The sequence below is a fragment of the Leuresthes tenuis genome, unplaced genomic scaffold, assembly GCF_036924035.1.
Source record: "Leuresthes tenuis unplaced genomic scaffold, fLeuTen1.0.hap1 SCAF_1, whole genome shotgun sequence".
Lineage (NCBI taxonomy): Eukaryota > Metazoa > Chordata > Actinopteri > Atheriniformes > Atherinopsidae > Leuresthes > Leuresthes tenuis.
The window spans coordinates 17,413,393-17,438,536 of record NW_027325355.1 but is presented as its reverse complement, the minus strand read 5'-3'; the positions used below and the strand labels follow the sequence as shown (position 1 = coordinate 17,438,536).

The window sequence follows — 25,144 nt, the reverse complement described above, 5'->3', positions numbered from 1 at the left end:
TTATGTGACTCCGTTTGCAGATTGCAGGTTGCAGACAGTGTTATGGGATTATAAAACGTCTCTCATCAATGTTTACATAGGAATTTTGAAATAATTATTGAGCGGAGACCTTTCTTTTGTACTAAACAAAAAAAAATGACTTGTCTCACTGTATAATAATCTGTTTGACTCCAGAGCTGGAACATATAGTACAATGTGTTCAAAAATATGTAAACGACTCAGATCTAATCTATTTTGAGAATATAAGAACAATGCATATGACTAAAAATCGTGGAGGAATTCCAATGTTTTCATGTCAGAAATGTCAGAAACTATAATGCCACAGCTGCAGTGTTCTTATTTACTTTACTTACCTCTGACCTCTCACTGAAACTATATGTTTACAGTGAATCATACCAAAGCATAGATAATATATGATGGCTCCTGGTGTTTGCAAAGGTGCATCCTGGTTGGCTGCTTTTGCAAGGTGTGTAGCCTCGAGGTATGAATCTCCAAACTTTTCCAGTTTCTGGATTATTGTCAATAGGAGACTCAGAAGGTACAGTTAAACAAAACATAGACAAAAGACACAATATAGCTGCTGCACTTGATATTTCTAAAGTAACAACAGATTAAAAATATTTTTTTATGTGTGTGTAAAGTGACAGTGGTTGCTTGTGCTGGCAAAACAAGAGATTCTATCATATAACTCTTGTAAATTAACTTTTTTAGCCTTTTGTTTTGGTTCACTCTCTGATCTCTTTAGGCAGAGATAATGTAAGTAAAAAAAAAATAAAAATACAATGTTCACTTCTTGCTTAGATCCAAATAGAGAACAGACACACAAAATAGATGGTGAACACCAGCAGCCAAACAACAAATACATCCATAGAGTGTTTGTGGTGACCAAAAGAGAGTGACTATGTGGTCTTACATGCATAAAATGACTTTAATGTTCTGGAAATGTAAATCAGTAACAGTGTCTGACAATCATTAACTTTGTATAATTGTGTGATCATACCATCTGTTACCTAGCATATGTGAATCCAAAATATAGAATAAATTGCTGTTGAAATCTTGCATTGGTGGTATTAATTGCTATCACTGTCCATACAGCATAGACTAGTGGTATGGACGTGGTGCAGTGGCTCCACCTTCTCAAATGTGAACACACATCGGTCAACTGCTGTTAAAGCAAAATTGGAAGAATAAGTTCCTTTATACAATTTGAACCTGTGAGTAAATATGTAGGCCCTCAAGAAATGTGTGGGACATACGTTGATCAAAATACCACACAGATACAGTAAAACTGCTCCCTTTCCAACCAAGTCTTTAAAGCTTTGTTCATAACAGCTAGATCTAGCCCCTTCCTTTGAGGGGGGTGCCTTATTTGAGATTGGCAGTACAGCTTTGTACAATTATGCAAATTAAAATCTGATCATGAATTACACTCATTAAACCCTGAAACATGTTCCACTGTATGCTACACTTGCCTATTAGCACACAGGCACACATCAAACTATGGGGAAAAAACACGACTGGTAATTCATTCTCAAATACATTTTTCTAGTCTGCAGGTCGGCCACAGGCAGTTGGTACAGGTAGCATAGAAATGCTTTTATAACATGTCCCCTTCAACACCAACAGTGTAAGTCCTGTTAATATTGGACAGACCACGCTCGGCACTGTTTGCTTGAAAACAAGCAATGTGTCAACCTCCAGAAAAGTAGTGGCGATGATGTCAGTTACTCAAACTGCAACAACCGAAGGAGCATTAGACTGCACGGACCGATATTTCTTATTTATATCCTGCATCACATTACGAATCAGTTCCTCACAGTCACAACAAATTTCCGAGTAAATGACATCTGCTGGAAGCCTTGTACACAAGCATTCTATGATGACAATATTTGTGTCACACAGAACTCACCTGACTTTGCACAAGGTATAGCACCGCTGTAAGTGTCTGTAGCCTGGCCTGGCTTGTCAGCTATAACCTGTTTTTACTTTCATTTACTCAGATAGATTCTATTGTGACTTCAAGTGAGACGATGTACAACATTTGCATTGCTGTTACCATGAATCATGAAGACATTTTGATCATAATACATTTATATGAAGCAAACAAATAAGAATACAGCACCATTAAACTTACAAATCTCTGATTTGAGTCAACAGGTTATAGAATTAGCTAGAATTTGTTGTGTTAAATTTCACGACATGCAATTCAGCTTTTCGACCACTTGACAGCAAGAGTGTGCTATATCTCTAAATTTAGCCTGCTTTCATTAGCATTACCCACTGTGACTAAAACAAGTTCAAGTGTGAAAAACTGTGACTGTAAAATAAACCTGAGTCAACTGAACTCAACAAGGGAGTTTTTATTTGTGTTGGTGCTTTTGACAAGTCCAATCACACATTTTGTTAACTTTTTTGGATATAAACCAAAAATTTGGGCTTTAAAAAGTATTGTTTTGATCCCCAGTAAGTTTCCGGGCAAATTCCCAAGGACATTACCTCAACGTTCTCATTCTCCTGGCTGCCACATAACACAGACAAAAAAATATTCAGGCCTACTTTGATCTCAGCTACATGTCCTAGTTAAAAGACTAACTGCAGTTCTCCCTGGAGACTTTACATCTTGCTATTGTTTAAAATAGCATGGGTTAAAAAGTAAAAAAGACACTCTAAAACAAAGAAAAAGGGCACTTATTGCTCAGTGATGATGAGGGATTTCTCGACCGTCTCTGGCTCCTCATCCTCCCAACCCACACTCTTCCCAAAAGGGAGAGTGGGAGGGAGGGAGTTTAAAAAAGGGCTGGACTTTCCTTCATTTACTGCAAGCTTAGAATGACTTGACTTTGAGGGAGTCCCATGAGAGCCAGAGTGAAGTCTAAACTTTTGGCAAGACAATGCTGCTGCTGCAGCCTCTGATATGACTACATGGGGCATGCTTGACCTGCAGACTCTCAGCTAAGATCCAACCACTGGAGGAAGCTTACCAACTTGATAGTTGCACATGGAACTGAACCAACTGTGAATGAAGAAGCTCTCCACTGCCCTGTTTGCATCGTCTTTCTGAATTTGTCCATTTGCCTCCAGGGGAGCAACAGTACAGAGTGGAGCACATTGGAGACTTAAGTTAGCAGCATTGTGAGGTATGCATTCTTGTTAAAGCTTGTTCTCAGACTTTGTGCAAGTTTTATTTCTGAGGGTACTGAAATGGATAGATATGTCTTAGATATGTCTTTTTAAATTCACATCTCTGTTATTTTTAGCCCTCTCAGGGAAGTCATGGTCGTCTCTCTGCACTTGCTCCTGCTGCTGTGGAGACTTCAGTGCTTGTGGGCACAGGAGTATGAAGAAGACTATGAGGATGAGGTCGTAGCCACCAAGAATGAAAGGAAGAACAAACTGTATTCACCAAATTCCATATCTCCAAATGGCAAATGTAAGTTTCTTGACTCTAAAATGTACTGGGGAACCTACTGATACTTGAAAAAAGTGGTATCGAATTTGTGCGGGTGAAAAATATATACTGCCTGGAAGAAAATGACAGAACATGGTTCGACATTGCTGCAGGATGCGATCCACTTGGACCGATCCTATCTCTCAGGCCTCAGAGCAATCCATCTCCAGTGTGACCGCTCAGTGCTCCGTTATCCAAATGTTTTATTCGCTCAGAATCCTGTGTCCCCAGGCACATTCTCTATGTGACATATTTCTCTGAAGATTAATGTGGTTTATCTTCAGCCTATATTACATCTGCGACCTTCTTCCACAGCTGAAGGTTGACGCTGCAAGTTCAGTTGCTTTCATTTTGTCTTAAAAATTATGTGTCGCACTCATGAACTTATCACAGTTTTCAGAAAAAGGCAACAGCCAATAGAGCCTAAACGGTCAATAAATCATCAGTCCTCCTTCTGAAGGTTCCCAAGATAAAAATGTACCCCTCCTCATGATGCCCATTTTCCAGTTGGGTCTTAATAACTGGCTGGATATGAAAGTGATAAACATAAATTGCTGAAAAACTCAACAACCAGCATGGCAACAGTCAAAACTGGAAAAATGTATCAGGTACATCTCATCCAGAAAGAAAACTTTAACTGATGAAATGTCAAAACATAACCAGATGTGCACCTTTTAATATAAATGACCGTCATTGCTCCTACTGTTTATTAAGTGAATAAAAATGTGCTGCCATTCTGGGAAATACAATTTGCTACATATTTACTTTGTTTCTGAGAAATAAGAATCACAGTTTCACTGTCATGTTGTGCATGTTTACTCTTCAGAAGAGTAAAGTTCAAGTTCAAAGTTCAGACAGATTAAAGTCTAAATTATTCAAGCTCAGAGTTCATCAATTGGAATTCTGAGCTAAGTTCACAGTCCTAAAATGAACATTTGAGCCCTGACAATCATTTCTCTTGGTTTCAGTACAGCAACTTTATCCTCAGAAGTCACATACATAAGTTATTACAAAACATCAGCTTCTGCCAAATGAAATGATATATTATGGTTTTAAATTATCATAAACTGCAAAGCTCAATTAGTTTACATTCATCATAGATCAATTGAATCAACTTATTTTCAAAATTCCACTCTGGTGCCAAAGAGAAAGGAGTCAGCACCATACAAAGCGGCCCTGCCCATCACAACATATGAGACACAATGTACTCAAAAAGTATGCAAGTATGCTATTAAATACTGCAGCCTGTCTCTCTTCTGTCTGCAAGTCGACATTTTTTTTTACACTGATTTAAAGCAAATCAGCCAGCAGAGAGCAGGTGACAAACACTTCAGTCATACAGTTAACATCAAACTAACATAAGCTAAGGTAACTTCAGCAGCAGGTGAAAAATTGCAACTTGAAAACAACAGAAATAGTAAAATATGCCTAATAGAAACAAAGCAGACTAGCAGCTGTGTGACCAAATCTGTTGTGTGAGCACCACCTCAGGTAAAATCATACTTAATGGCAGAGTATGACCAGGAATACAGTCAGTGAGAGCGTAGTTTTCGGCACCAAGGTCAAAACAAAAGTTCAACTTACATTACAGGTGCTCACCTCTGATTTTCTCTTTACAAAGTCATCAGTAATGCACTTCGAATTAAACTGGCAGGCTTCTAACCCTGGACTGGTTGCCAGTTCATCAGAAGGCCACATAGAGACAAACAACCATACACTCCCACACTCACTGCTAGGGTCAATTTAGAATCACCAATTAACCAAGGATGCATGTTTCTGAACAGTGAGAGGAAACCCGAGGGCCTGGAGAAGGTGCAAAGTCCACATAGAAAGGCCCCAGTCAGGATTAGAACCAGGAACCCTTTTGCTGTAAAGCAACACCGTGAACCACCGTGCAGCTCTGATGCAGTTAGTTTAGCATTAGTTGTATGATAATTACACCTTTGTCTGGTGCAGAAATCTTCGGAAAATCTGGTTGTTTTTGCCATCATCAGTCACATACTGTGTGGCATATTGTCATTTCACTTTTGTCAAGAAAACAAAAAGACCTGATCTAAATGCATAACAGAGAATGGAGACTGGTGGATTTAGCTTGCACCAGACGCAGCAACATATCTGGGGTGGTATCAATTCAACTCTGAGAAAAAGCCAGAAGTATTTCCAGAAAGTTCAAACGGTTGCTTTCATTTTTGTCATCAAATGTGTCATCCTTGCTTTTTCCAGCTCTCATCGATGAGGACTGTCGTTTGGAGGTGGCCTTTCTAATCGACAGCTCAGAGAGCGCCAAGGACAACCATGCCCAGGAGAAGCGCTTTGTTGTAGATGTGATGGAGCGGCTCCAGGGCCTGCGGCTGCAGAACGGCCGGGGCCTCGGCACCCGTGCAGCTCTCCTGCAGTACAGCAGCCATGTCATCACAGAGCAGACCTTCAAACAGTGGGGAGGCATAGAAAGCTTTAAGGCCAGAATTGCTCCTATTGCATACATTGGCCAGGGCACATACACTACCTATGCCATCACCAACCTGACCCGCATTTACTTGGAGGAGTCGAATACCAACAGCATCAAGGTTGCCGTTCTGCTCTTTGATGGCATCTCGCACCCAAGGAACCCCGACATATTTTCAGCTGTGACTGATGCAAAGAACCAGGGCATCCGTTTCTTCACGATAGGAATCACGCGTGAAGCCAATGTGATTGAAAATATTGAACAGCTACGTTCAATTGCAAGTTCTCCAGCCTCCCGCTACCTTCACAACCTGCAGGATGAAGGCATAGTGGATAAAGTCATTAAGGAGATTGTGAGTAAAAAACTTTTTACTTGTAACTTCTGCAGATTGCATGCAGTATCGTAAATTGTGACACTGGTATGCAAAGTTGATTCATAGTGATCTTGAGAGGTTTTATGGTTTCCAATCCAGTGTTTTGCCACTACAACCCTTATCTTTGACAGGCTTGCTTAAGTCGTGAACATTCTTTACTTGTGTGATAGTTAAACACCATTTAGGCGTAATTCAGTGGTTTCATTAAATCGACAACTGAGTTTTGTTCAAAGCAAAACAAACCAAAAATCTGATCTAATCTCTAGTCTCATCTGCAATAAAGAGCTGACAGGATTGTACGCATCTCACCAGATACATGCAAATAAATACAGTTTCATTAAAGACTTACTGTTATGTTTTTTAGTATCCATGCTCAGACTTGCACATAAACACCCCGGAGCCTACGAGAAACATTTCTTTGGCACTTACATCAGCTGTGGAACTGTATGCGTTTTTGGATAATAGCTTTTAACCAGAGGGTAGACATTTGTGGCAGATGAAAGCTTCAAAAAGCCATGATATAAACGGATATTTCCAAATGTTGGCATTTTTAGCTTCATGCCACCATAGAGCTACCCCCTCTGCTTCTCTCCTTGACGCCACCATCCATGATTTCTTGGCTTCTTGCATCCCCGATGTACACCTGCTGCATAGTAACAGGTCAACACTCTTATAACTGCACTCAAATCAGCTGAAAAAAATGTGAGCTTTGAGGTGTAAGAATACGACAACATGTAAAGCTATATGAGATAACTATGCATGTTCGAAAGTTAATTTAGGAAATGTTTTAAATGTCTTAATTTTCAATTGTTTAGCTAGCTTTGATGACTGGGGTTACTTTTAATAGACCATTAATTAGAACATGTGTTGGACTGCAACATCCTGGAGTCAACATCTGGTTGGAACATATGCTCCACATTAGACTTTTTTTTTGTGAGAAAATCGGGTGCAGTAAGTGCCGGAATCTAGCAAAAACATGCCTGCACGCAACATCATTCATGCAGGATGATGCTGCACCACTTCAAACTAGAGCTTTGTTGTTGACACAAGTGGTAAGCATCTATAAACGAGGAAGGAAAACTTTATAGAAAACCTGCATTCGGGCCTCCAAAGCATTGCATATGACAGACCGCATACTGCCTACATTCTAGAAACTCAGCAGCAGCTCTGCCCAGACTTTCATCTCATTTCCTTGTATAAGCAGCATCTGTATGTGATAAGTATGTGCCTCTTTTTCGGCTGAGACACTTTCTTTTTTTTAATCTCAGCATTCAACTGCATCATACATTCTTTCAGAGTAGACAAACTGTGTGCGACGACTTCACACTTCTGCCAGCTACAGAAACATCACCTTGATGCCGGGTGAGGCTAGCGTACGAATCAATGCATGTGTTTTGTGTTTAGTCTCAGTTGAGCTGAAACCTTTACTCCCCTGTGTAGAAAATGTGGTTCGCTTTGAACAGAAATGAAGTAAAAACCAGAGTCTGGCAAAATGTTTGTTACTAGAGGAAGTACGGGATGTATAACCCGACATACCAGATGGTTTGTTACACAGAACCATCTGGGAAGTAGTCTGTGGAAACTGTTCAGAAAATGGCTGACAGTCTTTGTATTGCTACTGTTGTTGGTCATCATCAGACCGAAAAAATATATCCAAACCTGCAAGCATATAATCCTAAATCCTAAGTAATCCTCGTCCTAAATTTTGTGTTTCAGCCACACACACACACACACACACACACACAGCTTGGAGTCCAGAGGGACCAATTGGTTCTCACTTCCAACTCGTTACAAAGTGATGCTTCGGCAGGAGCCCACTGCCTCAGTTTTGAATGTAGAGGGTTCTCCCATATCATCAGCTTTGGATGTGTAGGGTTTTCAGAGCTGGTAGCATGACAGTCGTGGAGTGTATCACAATGGCAACGCAAAATATTTGAGAACTTGCCAAAGTAAAATGTATTTAGTTGTGTATTTCCATACCTAACCATGTTGTTTTCCTGACTTTAAAGTGATATTTCTGATCTTTTAGTGTAGTTGTGTAAAGTAGAGTAGTTAGTGTCTTATCTGCAGTAGCCAGCTGTTGGATTGCTGTGAGTTTTAGAGAATCAGACAGAAATTCAGACATGGGAGCGAAGCTAAGAGTTTCTCAGAATGGGAATGTGACAAAAGAGCAAATTTTTGTGACATCTGTAAAAAAAACTCAGACTTAAGAAATGTCATGGCATTTTGATCAAATCCTATATTGTGGACTTCACTGAGCACTTTTAAATCACACAGTTATTTCCTTCAGTTAAATTATTTTAACTGTAGAACGTCCATGTTCTTAAGGGTACTCAAACTGATCAGCCACAGATCGTTAATGGCTGATAATAATGGATAATTTTCCACAAAAAAACGTTTTTTTTTTTTTTAAATGGACAGGCAAGCAAAGCCTGTTGGGCAACGCAAATACTCAGAACTGGAGTTAAGTCAGCTAATTATCATTTATTTTGAGAAAATGAGGTTTTATATTCAAGTCCTATCACACACAAAAGCCCACTTTAATACATGCCCAATAGCTAATTAGCACATTGTTACAGCAGATATTTCTCAACAGCTGTAGCTGCATTCATATGTCACTGAGAATATACACACAGCTCTAAGAATAGAAAAGAAAAATACTTAATTCATGTTATTGTCTTTGCAAGAATGAAAAAAAAAAAAACTGCAAGGCACCAAGATCACCGACTCAGTTGGACAGACATTATGGCACAAATTGCTGCATTCAGTCTCACTGCAGAAAAATGTATTTACTCGCTTATTCATTCATTCATTTGTTTGTGGACCACCTGCAGCTCAGTAACTAAAGCTTCACGGCCTGGTGGTAGCGGACCCCAGACCTTCTCAGCAACAAATTTAAACAAAATTATATGAAAAACACCTGTGGGTCACAGGAAAATGCATTCATTTTATTGTCCCACTATAATCTATTGTTCATTTTGGTGGTATTGTACTCATTTAGCTTTTATTCTAAATCTTATTTCATAAAATGTGACTTTTCTACTTTTAAGCTCTTAGTTGTTCCCAATAACCAGGAAGCTCGGAGGCTACTGTGGTTTGAAAGAGTAATATGATGCACATGTTGCAGAACATGTTGCAGCTCTCCAACAATGATACCTTCTCATCTCTAAATTTAATACACAGGTGGTTGTTAACAATAGTACATTAGTAAAAACTATTACATGATAAATTAAAGCTTCAAATACACCATGGGATTGCTGATCAGTATCAGACAATCCTGCTTCCAGGATTTTTCATCAGCCCCAAAAATCTAGACTGGAGCACCCTTACATGACGAAACATTGTCTTTGGTAACATAACCCGTGTTATACTGACACAATCTGGTAGTAGTCTGATCGATAATGCTGGGGGGGTTAAAATAAACAATACAGGTAGCTAAAAACACCACGACTGGCCCATTTCTGACTAGCAGTTACTCAAGCTCCAAGAATTTCTCTTTTTTTCCCAAAACTGAGAGCGTTCTGCTATGTACTAAAGATGAGACACGACTCATAAATACTTCACACAATGCAGCTTTAGAAAAAAGTTATTAAACACCCAGTCAAACATAAATTATCAAAACAATCGGAAAGTAGATAGAATTTTGTTTCAAAATCATGTGAAAATGAGCCGTGCCAACTGCTCTCAAGATTGATTCCCCTTAACACCCTGGTTTAAAGAACTCACACCAATTTGTTTTAACCGCAGCAAACTGCTTCGATGTGAAAAGACTAAAGCACACTGCAAATACTGAATATTTGTGTCACCTTCCAGCGGTGGAGTTCTCATCATTGTTTAAAGTGTTAAACAGACTTTACAGTGGCAGGTGTGTCCTTCCAAGGATTCATCAGCAATATTGGCACAATGGGAGCACACCAGCAGGGGAAGGAGAGACTCCATCTGGCTGTTGTATCAATATATCAGTGTATCCACTGAAATCTGTTCAATTTCAGGTGTCTCTGGAGAGGGTTTGTAAAACTACTTGATTAATAATTAGATGAGTGTTGCTGGGAACAATATTAAGCCAATGTCCGTACTAACTCCCAAATACAAGCAAATATAGCCCCACAACAGCTGCAAGGTTAAAGCTGCAAGAAAAAAAACTAGTGTTTGAAACCACACGGCTAAGAAACTCCCACCCCTCCCTTCAGAGCTCCCTCCAAAGCCAAATATCTGCGACGCGTGGACATGCACCACCCAACTCAGCTGGAACAGCAGCTAGTTAGCCTTTGAATTACGTGGTAAATACGGTCACTGAATAACATGCAGTGTAGCTACACGAGCTCTATAGCATCCAACAGAAAAACAGCATCCACGGTGTCAGTTCTTTGGTCCTGTAATTATTTGGGTTACAGCCATTGTGAATAAGCTATTCTTAGATTTATTCTAATTTAACCTCTTTCTTTACTGAGACCTTTTTGTTGTTGCAGACGTTTCTGATGCAGTCTGCCTGTCCTTGTCTCCTGTGATGATGCTTGATATAGAAAGTTTAAGTTTCGGCTCCCTCTCTGCCATTTCTGTGCTCTCGCTCTCTGTCCCTGCGGGGATCTCTTGACTAAGGTGACGAGTAATTAACGCGCAAACAACGTTCATGCATGCAGAAAGAGAGAACTGCCAATCCGTTGACCTTTTTACACGCCTGTGACAGACTAACGAGGCAGATTTTTTGGTGGGGAGGGGGGGGTTTGCACAGAATTATCGATAGCTGTTAGAATATGAAGAGAATGTCAACATATATAAAGGAAAAGGCAATTAGAGAGGCTTGCCTTTAACTTGCCCTTCAATCCACCAAACACAGCTTTGCTTTACTGAGCTGGTGTCTTATGCCACATCTGCACATTTCAGCTGTATTCTTAATAAAAAAATGTATCCAGTTTTTCTTTGTCCTCTGCCATTTAAACAGACAGCTGAAGATCTGAAAGACACAGATCCATGATGAAGTCAGATAAGTTTTAGTAGCAATCTAGTTTTGTAGTCTGAGGCAGATACAGTGTTGTAGGCTTATTACAGTGAAAAACTTTTATTTAACACATACATCCTGTTTCAAAGCAAATCTCTAAATTTGCTTTACTTGAATGATTGTCCCTGTTGCTGTGTGCTATTGGCACAGCCAGTGCACCACTTACCAATGCAGAAGGATAAGTGGCAATGTGGGACAGGTCTCTGTGTGTCAGAAAATGACGGTAAAGGTATTCATTGAAAACTGAGGGGCTCCTGACATTCTCCATCAGGATGTGAAGTGCTGGGAAATGAGAACATGTTGGCTGGATAGCTTCTGAACATCAGGTTTTTATGGTTTTCATGAAGATATGAAATGTAGTTTCCCCTCAATTGTAAACCTTGTGTTTCTACTTTTTTATTTAACATCTGTTGAGTATAAAATTAATATCTCTGGTACAGAGCACATCTAACAGCACTCTGTTGTCTTTCTTATCCCACAGATGGTGCTGGCCGAAGAAGGGGTAAGTCTGCCAACAACTGGTCCATTTATGTTTGGCGTAATATCTCTGGATGACCTGTCTGACTCTTCTTTTCCTGTATTTGAAGTGTGTGCTGACCCCGACCCCATGCAAATGTGAGAAGGGTGAGAGAGGACCCAGTGGGCCTGCTGTAAGTATTACATCTACCTGTCTAAGACTAAGGAACCGGTTTTAAAAGAGCCAGTAATATGCTCATAAACATGTAAATGTGGGAGTCTATTAGAGTGATTTTATATGGCTTAATGTAAAGAATCCAAGAAATCTCCCTCAGGGAATAAATCATAAAATTAAGAATATTTCTTTGTTGAATTTCAAGGTTTTCAGCTATTTTACAACTTCTGCTTCAGTTATTTATTCTAATCATGTATCAGTAAAACTACTACTATTTCATATTTAACTCTTCAGGGTTGACAAACGCAAGCTGCCTCCTTTCGAATCTTTTCAGAGGACAACAGAGCTGACAAAAGACTATAATGCTAAGAGGCTGCTTGATTGCCGGGTTCAGGGGAGTTTGGTAATTTGTGTGGTTTTGAGAAAATCTGTTTCCCTGAAGCAGTGAGAGTAAAGCAAATGCCTTACATTCCTCTTACAGTTTATTGAGAACAGGTCGAAACATATATTTACATAGGAAATCAGCAGAGTCATGTCTGCTTCGCAGATAAAATACAACGTACATGATGTCCTTTGGCTGTCCAACATGTGGTGATATGGGCATGTCTTTTAATACTCAAGAGGGGTCAGCCACAATTAGACAAAGTGACTTTGCTTTGATGTATTTTCCCATGATGAGAACAGAGTAATTACCCCCTTCAGCATAATTCTCAGAACAGAAGCTGTTTCACATTAGGAGCAGCAGGGACACACTGACTCAAGCTATACGTGCAGACGGAGAGGGAGATACTTAAAAGATGAGAAAATACCCAGTTCACAGCACACATGCTTGGAAACAGAGATAAGAGCAAGACAGTTGTTCGGCTCCACTTCAAGCCTGTCTGACACATCTTTTTTCAGACTCGGTGGTCTACACATGACAGATGAGGACCATGATTCCTCAAAACAAAGGACCCCTTATATTGGGTATTCCGAAGCATCAAGAAGATCATATGGAAGACTACTTTATAGACCATAATTATGTGAGATTAAGCGCATCCATCAACAGCAACACCAACTGTCACAGCTACTGAACACACGAAAGGATCTTCACGAGAGTTACAACACATCCGTTGTATTTTTGACGATGCAAATGAGAAAAAGTGTTCAATTAATGCACAGAAAAAGTTTCTAATCTTGCCTCAGGTACTGATTTCATGGGGACATGACGCACTTTAGGAAGAAAAAAAATATTCAAATCCCATCTGACCTGACACAGATGTGATTCACCAGCTGTTTCTGGTCTGAGCCATCAAAAATAAATAAGTAGTCATGTGATGGGCCGGCATATCTTACAGATACGATATAATATCCCCAATATTCCCAGAGATGGAAGTAATACCTGAAGAGGAGCTCTCTCCATTTCCTTTTGGATGTCCACTGCAGTTGTTCTTGTCATTTTTTGCCTTTTCAAGCTTTGTTTGTGAGCACTTCAGATCTGCTTAGGTTGTTAATGGAAACCCAGCTATTGTTTATCTCTTTATACTGATATAGAACGCAGAATATGCAATAACAACGCAACTTTTTCCACAGGGCAAGAAGGGTCGTCCTGGAGAGGATGGAAGCCCTGGTCTCAAAGGACTGAAGGTGCTGCCAACTCATTAACCAACAATTGTTTTTTTTTTTTGTTTTTTTTTTTTAATCAAATCAATGGTAGGTTGCCATTCCTGGTTCAAACTAAATCTTTTCTTAGGGTGAAAGTGGGCTCAGTGGTCTTCCGGGTCAAGAAGGAGCAGAGGTAAGGTCTTCCTTTTTGTTGGTTAATTTTAAGACCAAGTTCAGATTTAAGTCAATTTTTTTTAATCTTCAATGCAAACTGCTGTTTATGACTTTTTTTCCCATTGCAATTTTGGGGGGTGGATTTGTGTGTTATTGCTCCTCTTGACTTAACAAAACTGTTTTGCACACATAGGGAAAACCGGGATACAAAGGAGAGAAGGTATTGTATGGATTCTATTCTCATCCCTCCTTATGCCACGATAAAGTATAGGGTTCCCACATGTGTTGAAAATCTTCACAAGTGAAAGAAACTGAAGAAGTGTGTTCTTTAGACGTGATGACATGCTAAGATTTAGGAAATATCACTGCATTTAGTTGCCCTTTGTTCAGCCGTGGTTAATGTCAAACTTCTGCAAAGAGCAAATTTCTGCTCTTATTCATCTTCTGGAGGAATTCAACCCCAGACTTTCATAATTACACTAAATCCTGTGGCATCACAAGTGGCAAACCAACTTCAAGTTGGGTCCTGAAAACCTAGTATTCAAGATGAATTGCCACATCTTTGTCATAAACTTGTTGTTGGAAATGCCATGGAATGGGATTGCAAGTACAAAATAAGAAAAATGACATTTTGCCGACGACTTTGATAAACTGTTTGCTCTTCTCTTACAGGGAGAAAGAGGGGAGTGTGGAACACCTGGAGTAAAAGGAGACAGAGTACGTTTGTACGATGATGCTGAGTTAACTTGAACAGCTTTTCAGCCTATTGTTTGCTTCATCACTTTTGATTCACCCACTTTATTATCAAAACATTATTTATGACCACCATGGCAGATTACTTTAACTCTTAATTTTCGATATTTCTTTCAGGGTCCTGAAGGTGTCATTGGTCCAAGAGGAAATCGTGGACTCCAGGTTTAATTCTCCGTCTTATCCCATCTTACTCTCTCAGCTTGCTATATCTCACACATAACTCTCACGCTTTCATTCACAATCCAGGGTTTGTCTGGTCCGCCTGGTGATGTGGGACCTGAGGGTATAATGGGCAAAAAAGTAAGTCTTCCACATTTTGATGCTTCTGAAACCAGTATCTAAGATCTAAACTAACTTTGAGGAATCTCATGTTTCTGATGTCTATGAACTATTATCCATTGAAATTGTCCATTATCATCCCCACTTTTTTTCACATTGGTCAACACAGTAATCACAGTTATAAAACTCCTAGTGGTGCTGTTCTAGATGGTGCTACCTAAGATACTTAAGCAACTGTGGCCCCTGAGGATATACCCTCTTGCCATGGTCGACCACAACCGACCTCCTGTACAATTTGTGTCCTGTCAGTGCCAACTCCTCAGCTCCTCTTTCTTGTCCAAACATGACTCTTGGCTTCCAAAAAGACCAACGTGGCAACAACCAAACACTGAGCTCCCGACTTCAAAGCACAAGTATAAAAAATAATGTTGCAACTTTGAGTTTGTCCATCTTATATGTACCATTTATTGCTCAAGCCACTGCTCTATGGATAATTAGTAACATATATGGTAAGCAGTTTGCTACCTGGCAGTTACAACTCCAAGACAGTCAAGACTGCAGCTTTCAAGTGGAAGTAGTGTGGGCTGATATTTTGGCTGGGCAGTGGGCAGGACAATGGAACGCTGTCTCCATCCGGCATTCGCTAACATGCAGACTCTGGTTGAATGAAATTGCGAGTGCAAGTTGGATTCACCCATATCTGCAATCACCTAGCTTAAATATGTACAGGAATACAAAAGCATATTACAACAGTTCACGGACATAAACTGTGTTTTGCCGCCAATTTTCAGTAAGGGTACAGAACCAAGCAGGAAACCTGCTTGTCTTTTTTGTTCTGGTCTTTTGTTATTTTCCAGTTCTGCACACCTAAATAGGCTAATTATTTTGTCATTCATTTTTCATTTCAGTTAGCTGTCAGCAATGAATAACTGCTGTGACAATGGTCTGTACAGATGTATATCCTCACAAAACGCCACATGCAGTGCCCTTCCAATCATCTTTTTGAAAAAATTCAAGCTATTTGGAGCTGAAATTAAAAGCTGAATAAACGTGCTCATGCATGAATCGATTCCCCGTTCCGTTTCACAAAATAAGGCTAAGCACTCGCAGCAGGCGTTTCAAAGGGCAAACACCACCATGACAAACCAATGATGACAGAAAAACAGCCCACCTGTACCAACAGAGCACTGAAAAACACTGGAAATTTACTGCATTTGAAGCCCTGCAGAAAACGCTTGTTGACTTCAGAGAATTTCAGCTGATGATAGAGATGCCCCAGGAGCTGTGAGGAATTACCTCCAAAACAATAGTCAAGACATCAACATCAATCCAGGGGAGTGCAGATGTGAAAGTATGTTAAAAAAACGTGGACAGCAGAGTTACACAGGCTCTACTGCAAGATGCAAACCTCTTATCAGCTGCAGGAATCGGAGCGCTGGATTGGAATTTGACAGAAAAACAAAAACAAGCTGGAGAGGTAATGCAGCAAAGATTTATGGACACACGAGACCCACACAAAGCTTTAATAAAGGAAAGCCAAAAAATGTTGGAAACGACATTTTGTTAATGAAACTTTGTTCTTCGTCAGTGAAAAATTAATGGGTTCGCCTTGGAAAGGACTAGAAGATTGTGGAATTGACTCCATGTCTTTATCAAGGATTAAACAGATGTTAGCAGCAGCATGATGACTTTGCAGGTACCACATAACAAACAATAACTGGAGGCTACTACAGATTTAGGCCCAATCCCAATGACAATCCCAAACTTGCCTTATCACTTTACCCTACCCCTAAAGTTGTTGTCATCAAGCTCTTCAAGCAGAGCTTTGGGGGCCATTTGGATGGTGAGATGATCCCTACTTCTTGATCCCTGACAGAAAAAAGTGACATTACCTCTGAAGAATGAAGGGATGGGATTGAAAGGTATGGCCAATAAGACGAACGTGGATTGGCCTTAGTCCTGTAAATAGGTGTGAAATCAGACACCATGCTTGCTTTAAAGGATATTTACTCAAACTAACTTTTGCAAATCCCCAAAATGTGGTCTTTGGATAAAATTCCACATTAGGGACACTTACAAAGATTGCAAAGATTAATGAGGAAGTAGACACAAAATAACTTGCTCTATGAAAATATAATATATATACTTCTAGCCATTTGGAATATTGTCAGAGCAACTCAAAATTCAACATCTATTCTTAGCCCTTTGAAGCCCAAATGCACTGATAAAAAGTCAGCGGCAGTCTCAAAACTAGAGGCTTGTTTTTTTTTGTTTTATTTTATTAAATTGGACGCATGATATGCCACTCACTCTGGTATGAATTGTGTAGCATAAAGGATCACTCATGCCACTGATCTAATAACACAAGATATTGAGTAACTGTGATAGCTGTGTCAGGGTGAAACAAGCATGTTGTAGCATATGAGGAATGTGACATACAGTGAGGAAAAGGTGCCCTATCTGATTCTGGGAGTTTTCTCAGAATAACATCCAGTAAATAACATCGACTCACGAAGCTGACATTTAGAATGTGTTTGGATTGAATTTATCTAACTCCGGCATAAATAACAAAAATGTCAGGTATCTTCACAAACTGATAACACCAATAGGGCGACTGTATATTTGAACACTCGCGAACGGCTGCCACTGTGACATTTCAAACCCCTCTGAAGTAGCTCATCTGTTATTAACTTGTCAGCTTATTTGTCTGTTCCTACTTTTTAAAGCCTCCTCTCTGGCGTTATACCTGCCAATTCTTCCCTGAGTACATGCTCCCCACCAAGTGTTCCCCTCCTAATTATTTTGGAAGAATGTTCTTGTTAATAGTCTGGCTGTCATCCTATATCACCTGAATAGCAGGCTAATGTCTGGCTTTAAGCATTGTCCTAACTTGCTTGAAAGGGCAAGGGAAAGAGAGAAAAAAGTGTTGGTATGCAGCTACTCTCATGGACACGCCCACCTCACGCCTCTCTTGTGCCCTTCTGCTGAACACCGTGGCTGTGATTTACGGCTTCTGAGTTAAGAAACAACTGCATTTTGTACCAATTACTTCTTGAGTGAGGGAACTCTCTTTAAAAACAGTTTAGTATTATAGGAAGGGAAGGAAGTTCATATATGTTTATGGTGGTGTTGAGTGAATTTTCTCGCTGGTCTTTATTCTCAGCAAACCAGGGCTTTAATTTCTAATTCTAAAAACTGTACAAGCAATTGTTTAAGCATCTCTTTTTTCATACACGTCTATCCCTGCCTGCTTTCTTTTTTTATAGGGGGAAAGGGGACTTCCTGGGCCACCTGGAATCCAAGGGGAAACAGGGATCGGCCTTCCGGGACCCAAGGTTAATTTTGCCAACCTACTTTTTAGGAAAAATAAAAAACATGACAACTTAACAACCGACCTTGCGTTTCACCCTGTAGTAACACTCCTCTGGCAATATCGCACTCTGTAGGGTGATGCCGGTTTCCAGGGGCAACCAGGGCCTCCAGGTCCTCAAGGAATTGGCGAGGCTGGACCACCGGTGAGTAAGAAACCAGGACACACGTCTGGTGGCAGCACATTAATCTGCCATGTATTAAGCTCTGGCTTTTTACAGTAAATAAACTGGTCGACATCTCTTAAAAATGTAGTCATAAATACATTTAGGTATTATTCCAGTTCATGCCACAGCAAGAATACTAAAAATATATATATTTTTGTTAACTGTGGAGCAGAAATAGATCATATGAACATGTAGCTTTGTGTAACTTACTAAGTTATGAGCCATCCTGTCACAGATGTGAGCTACAGATTTACTTCTAATCAGCGCCAACATGATGACATGTGTATCTCCTTTACTTGGCTGGTTGTGCTCTGAGTTTTAGTAACCGTTCGGGTGCTGCATGAGGAGCATGTTTTCCAAACATGAACCATGTTAGAGAAGGTCCATCTGTGTAACAAATCGAAAAAACAAGAAATTACGATTATTGTGACAAACATGAACTACCAGTTAAAAGAAATGTTGACGGAAATGTTGAAACTGTGTTGTTATGCTCATGTATAATTAATGTCCAAGACTTCTGGTGCTGTTGCTAAAGTGGAGCTGGGTCATTTCCTCAGTAATGTCACCAACTGTTTAGGATGACGACTGCAGGCTTAGCAATGGTATAAACTGTAATGGCGCCATATTATCTCAATTTGCTAGAACCGGTTTGTTGCAATCAACTGCAAGAACCAAAGTATAAACTAAATTCAGCATTGCTCAATCATTTAATCAATTTTACCAGAAAGTTACCCGGTTAGGTAATGATACACATTACATATAACACTTGGGCGCAATCGTGTGAAAATGAAAGTATACCCGCTTTTGGTTCCAGCGTATTATGTATCAGGACATACTGAACAATTATCAGGTCATTATCCAGATCTTAATATTAGGTAGATACAACTTGAATGAGCAACCATTCTTTCTGTTACAGAAACTGTGCCAAAATGTAGAAACAGTGCGTTAAGCATGCTGTCAAACAAACATATTTGTATGGAAGACATTTTGAGGTGTTATGCTTTGTTTGGTTTATGGCCAAACATCTCCACCTTCGTCTTGTCTTTCCAAAGGACATTGTTCCAGAAGTCTTGTGGTTTGTTCAGATGTAACTTTACGAACCTGAGCTGTGCTGCTACGTTCCTTTTTAGAGAGGCTTTCTCCTGAGATTTGCTCCTTTTCTGCACTTTCTCTGAGCGCATACAGTCCGACTTTGGGATGAACTTGTTCGGGCATCCACTCCTGGGAAGATTGGCTGCTGTCTTCGGTGTATTTAAGTTGGAAATAATCTTTCTCACTGTAGAATGATGGACATATTATTTGGAAATTACCTTATAACCGTTCTCAGATTAATGGGCAGGCAACAGTTGCTTCTCTAAGATCACTGCTGATGTCTTCCCTGCTTGGCATTGTGTTCAGACACACCTGAATGCTCCAGAGCAACAAACTTTTGCTTTTATAGAGGCACGCACACCTGCTGATGATCAATAAATCAAGTTAACTTTGTTAGCAGCACCTGGCTGCTACGTATCCCGTTAAATCCAAAGTAAAGCAGCAAGGATGTAATTGGTTTTCACACACTGCTTCTGCATTTTGGCTACATTTTTGTAGGATAAATGACAATATGACAGGTGCTGTTGTTCATCTGGATTGCGTTTGTTTATCATGTCCTGATATGAGCAGTCTTTTTGCTCTTTTCATAAAAAGATGCAAATTTACCTCTTTTGATACAGTGCATCAGTGACTGGGCAATTTCTGTATATGTTCCTCCAATGGTCAGTGACATCTTTTGTTTCATTCAGGGACCTCAAGGGCCGCAGGGAGTCCAAGGAGAGAGAGGACCATTAGGAGAAGGTCTCCCTGGACCGAAGGTGAGAGCGTATTGAGCGACAGACAGTATTTCCTGAAAGACTCGCACACTCAAGCCAGTTAAAAGCTTCACACTTTTGACCTCTTTCATGCATTCATCTTTACTTAACCCATCCACCCACAGTCATGCACAAATGTTTTGTCTGGGCTCCGGATTATGTGACATTTTGACAGGAAATTGACAACATGTATGGTTAAAGGGAGATGATAACGCAACACAGAAGCGCAGTAAGGTCCCATGCAACAGTGGAGTATGGCTCCTATTACATCATGCTGCTCTTCGTCGAGATGAGAACATCTCAGTGCACAGCCAAAGATTCAGAGACTGCACAGGAAAACAGCCCGGACTTCCTGACACATCCATCATTGAGTCAGTGAGAGGGAAATGAAAGAGTCTGTGCCTGCGTCTGGGTTTTCTCATACCCACACATGCACCAGCATTCATATGTGGATACATACTGTCCCTCTTTCGTTATTATCTGATTTTTTTTTTCTAATGTAGGTCAGGGGCACAATGACACATACTGCAGTGTTTCCAGGGACCAAAATGTACACATCTGAAGTTCAGTGTGAATTATGGACAACATTTAAACCAGTAAACATAATTTAAGCATATAGACACCCCTAAATCTGAGATCTTGGTTCCATTTTCATATATCAGAGTACCATTAGATAATAAAGTCTCTCCAAGGATTTAGACTTTCTTACAATCATGTAGTTTCCAAGGCTTTGTGAAAGTCTTGCTTTTTCACTCATTTTCAGTCCAGTTTGTGTTCCTGGTCATTTTTCATTTGTATGCCAAATGACACAAGAAGTGGACTGAAAATCAATGGTAACAGATCAAGAAGCCTGGAGAACTATTCCTGAAGACTATGACAAGGAAGCTTGTCTAAGAGGGTTCAAGCTGTGTTGAAGAATCTCCACACTTAATTTCCTGTGTTCAAGGCAATACATAAAGAAGCATGAAGTAGCACAAGATTTATGTAGTATATTTTTGGAAAATATAATACTGAGATGGAAAGACTGTAGATATTAGTGAGCATTTTATCAGTGTTAATTTTCCTCCAGCGGTGTTAAATCAGCACCATCACAGGCATCCATCACAACTCATTCAACTTCATTTAGTTATTCAACAAAAATATCTATCACACTTAAAATAACACTTTAATTAAATTCAACTTTTGCCCCAAAGCCACATTAGCTTCCTAAGTGAACCAAAAAACCCTCGATCAGCACTCACAAACTTTTCGTTCATGAGTCTTAAGTCATTATAATTCTCTTTGTTGTTATAAAAGCCCATGCCAAATTGTGCACATAAATTGGTGTAATGTCTTCATGTAAGACTGTAATAACATTTAGGCTCCCTTACAACACTTACAGAGCATATTCATAACAGAAGTCATCTAATTCATCATTGGGCAAATTTCCTCTGAAAAGTAACAGCTACTTTCCACCATAAAAGAGGAGGAGGCGTATATCCCTCTGCTGCAGATAGGCCTCAGGGGGTGCTTTTTTCTTTTCCTGAGAATTGACTGCAGACTCGCAGGTGGTGTTCTTGCTCTAAAGCACTGTTCTTCGCATGACGTGCCCCGACAAGCTCCGGATTCACAGAAGCTCAGAGGCAGTGTTACCCTTTTTTCCACATCATTAGCACTTTAGATTGTGTGCTCGAATCATGGAGCCATGACAATAAATCCAAACATCTGGAAGCTGATATGCAAAAGCAGCATGGCTGTAGTTATCAGCGTACATCTGTTTGTGACACTTTATTTGCGTTGTCCTTGGATGGCCTTGGAAGACGAGTGAAATTCCCTCAGGGGAAAAATCGACTCCTCTCCAGAGCCTGCGAGGAGCCAGACTCTTATGCAGGACTGTTTTTGTGGTACTGTCAGCATGATTGCTGATTTAATACTTCACTGTATTTTTATACCAACCTCTTTTAACTGTTTCTAAAAAAAAAATGCTAGCAGAGCTTGAGACAAACTGTTACCCAGTTCAGTACTCTCATGGTTTCACCTCAAGAATTTTGTCTTTGAAAAATCACAGCTGGTTACTGCTTCCCTGTTGTAGTATTAGTATCATTTAATTGCAGCAAAAGCATTTTTGCATAGCCACAACCAAGTGTTTCACCAGTCCATCTGTGACATTGAACCGTTTCTGAGGAGGGTTGAAACATTTGCATTGGTTTTCGCCTCAAAAGGCATGAATTGTCATGTAATGTAGAATATGAGCTCATCTGAATGATTTGACTTTTGGCTGTAATTCAGAGATGATAGTGAAACTTACTGCGGGGTTGAGGAGGAAACTTGTGGCATTTGGAAGTAGAACTATCACCCTCTGACCACTCTGCCTCTACCACAGAGTCTGGTTGGCCAGTATTATTGCCTTATAATAGCAACATCCACAAAATGACCTCAATGATCTGTTTTATGAAAGTACGTGCAGGTGTCCACGGTGCTATTCCTACCACTTAAATGACCTGTTAATCACTGAGGTTAACCAGTGTGGCTTTAAGCATGTTCACAAGACAGAAAAATTAATTGAGCCAATGATTTAAAGAATTGCCAAGCACATAAAATTATATATTATATAAATATGTATATATATATATATATATATCCCTTGGTTGCAGTTTGCAACTTTGACAGTAGATGTCACAAAATCCTACAGGATTCTCCTTTACAACTTCATATTGATAGCATAATTGATAGGAATACATTGTGAAATCTGAATTGTATAACTTTTGTGATTCCTTAATTGTCTAACAAGCCTCATCAGGGGGTTTGTTTGTCTAATACTTTGGTTAATAACCAAACATCGACCAAAGCAGCTAAACATCTATTTTGGCCATTTCATGTTGAGCATTTTAACGTATGGCAAGTTCGCATATAGCCCCAAATTTTGTTGTGCTAAAGTTCATTGTCAGAGCTGTTAACGTAAAAGTAAAAGACTACAGAGAACAAATTCTATCAGAGAAATCCAAATAAAGACATCTATGCACAGCCTCATGGGTAAGTGCCACATTGTCAGGAATTATGTCAATTTAATCATTCTGCTGATGTAGCTTGGAGAGCGGCAACAGGGATTAAAAGTAGACTGCTCAAACCCCAAATAGCTCATGTAGTGCTTGTTGGTCAGAACGCCCCCTGAATCACAACTCAAATCATCTATAGCATCACTTTTAAACATCACAAGTAAACATAAGGAAACTCGTATCCTGTAAAAAAAAAAAAATCTAAAAAAAAAGGTAAAACAAGAAAAATACATACAAAGAAATACTCCACCACAAACCATGGACCATTATGGATCGAGAGACGTATACAGACTTAGTATGAGTCTATATAATTAATTTTACTTCTAAATAAAGCTCTGTGTGGCCTCAGTGGTGGTGGAACATTTTGCATTGTATGATTTATGTGAAAATCATATTACATGAACACTGAAGATAAGATTTTACTTCAGTCTGACCTCCTTTTATCAAAGAGACTGTGAAACAGACTTTCGCCGCCACGGTGCACATGGTCTTACTTTGCCATCAGTGTCTTACATCTAATATTTCAAAAGTCAAAATGTAATAACTTCTCTGTCCGCCTTCACAGGGTGAACGAGGCCTTGAGGGGCAACGGGGGCTCCGGGGAATGCCAGGTGCTGGAATCAAAGGAGACAAGGTACAGTACGGAGGCTATAAATGAGGTGACTTACTGAAAAGCCTTCACAAAGGAATGAAGAGAAAACTGGGTTTCTGCTGTGAACAAGGGCAAATGTTACCAAAGCCACCTATTAATGCACCGAGCGTGGTGTTATATAGGCGGCCCCAGTTTACAGGTGATTAATCAAGGTTAAAGCTTATAAAAGGAGCAGAGCTTTATGGTTGGGCTTATGAATGTGAGAAAGTGAGTGCAGCACTGGTACAGACAGACACTGATAAAAAGCTCTGGACTTCATTTGTCAGAATGTGTTTGTAGATCTTTACAGCCGCCTGGAAAAAAGTTTTATACATTATGTTTTATATTTATATAGTAGGAGACTCCGAGTTGATTTAAGATACAGTTCTGTAGTCACATCAGTCATTTTGTGTCATTGGAATATGGTCAAATTTGGGATTTGGGAAGCTTTAAACGGGTGATCTTCGAACGTAGCCTCGTGGTTAAGTTTATCACAAATAGTAATGTTTTTATGTAGCTTTCTATGAGGTAATTATAAAGCAGCGTCGACAGGGTGTTTTTACTTGTAAAATACATCATGAAATATTTTGTATGATTTCACTCCAATGTAGTCATTGAACGCAACAAAACAGCAGGGCCAACATTAAATGAACACGCTCTTGGTAAAGAATCCCCTGCAGCTAGATGCTTTCAACAAGTAATAAGTCATGAAATGTTCCAGTTGCCATTTGAGTGTGATGTAATGCATAACTATCTTCATCTCTGCACTGTTATCATTGTTAACCTCCATTCTAATCTGAACCTATAGGGGGATTTTGGCCCTCCAGGTCCTCCAGGGCTCATAGGCCTCCCAGGATTGGGCATACAAGGAGAGAAGGTACATGGTCCATAAAACTGACTCCTACGTTGGATTCAACTGCCATCACATCACGCTTTTCCGTCGATTTCCTTTCTTTTTTTTTCTTTTCATCATTTTCTGTTGTCAATTCTTTTTTGGCCCCTTTGACTTTGGAATAAAAAAAATGGATTTTAGGTTGGTTAACAATTTTAGTCCACACTGAAATAAAAGAAGAAAAAAAACTGTGATTTGTTTCAACTTTGGAGATCAAATCATGAGATACCCACCAAACCGGAGGGATTCCATTAGTGTCATGAATCCACACTGATTTGATGAAAACAGATTGATTTAATCACAACTGAACCACATTTCAGAATTTGGCAGCCTGGTAAATTGCTAAATTGTAAATCTGCCATTTATCATCATTCCATCCATTTTCTAAACCCGCTTAATCTGATTCAGGGTCGTGGGGGGGCTGGAGTTGGAAGTAACCAAAAAAATAAGAAAAATTTAATCCATTATTAGAAGCAACTGGGCTGTGAATTCATCGTTTACAGCAATTTCTACTAC

The 25,144-nt window shown here is 39.7% G+C and overlaps 1 protein-coding gene across 1 annotated transcript in view; it reads left to right on the top strand.

Moving 5' to 3' along the window:
* The first annotated feature begins 2,854 nt into the window (after positions 1-2,854).
* The window catches only part of LOC140305834 (uncharacterized), a 38,475-nt gene continuing 16,185 nt past the window's right edge, over positions 2,855-25,144 (top strand). The window contains exons 1-16 of the mRNA XM_072384880.1: positions 2,855-3,137; positions 3,258-3,430; positions 5,672-6,246; positions 11,748-11,768; positions 11,854-11,916; positions 13,470-13,523; positions 13,630-13,674; positions 13,849-13,875; positions 14,328-14,372; positions 14,526-14,570; positions 14,655-14,708; positions 17,954-18,022; positions 18,134-18,202; positions 20,005-20,073; positions 23,671-23,739; positions 24,545-24,613. Of these exons, the coding sequence (XP_072240981.1) occupies positions 3,274-3,430; positions 5,672-6,246; positions 11,748-11,768; positions 11,854-11,916; positions 13,470-13,523; positions 13,630-13,674; positions 13,849-13,875; positions 14,328-14,372; positions 14,526-14,570; positions 14,655-14,708; positions 17,954-18,022; positions 18,134-18,202; positions 20,005-20,073; positions 23,671-23,739; positions 24,545-24,613 (1,431 nt within the window). The 5' untranslated portion in view covers positions 2,855-3,137; positions 3,258-3,273. The remainder of the gene's footprint in view (positions 3,138-3,257; positions 3,431-5,671; positions 6,247-11,747; positions 11,769-11,853; positions 11,917-13,469; positions 13,524-13,629; positions 13,675-13,848; positions 13,876-14,327; positions 14,373-14,525; positions 14,571-14,654; positions 14,709-17,953; positions 18,023-18,133; positions 18,203-20,004; positions 20,074-23,670; positions 23,740-24,544; positions 24,614-25,144) is intronic.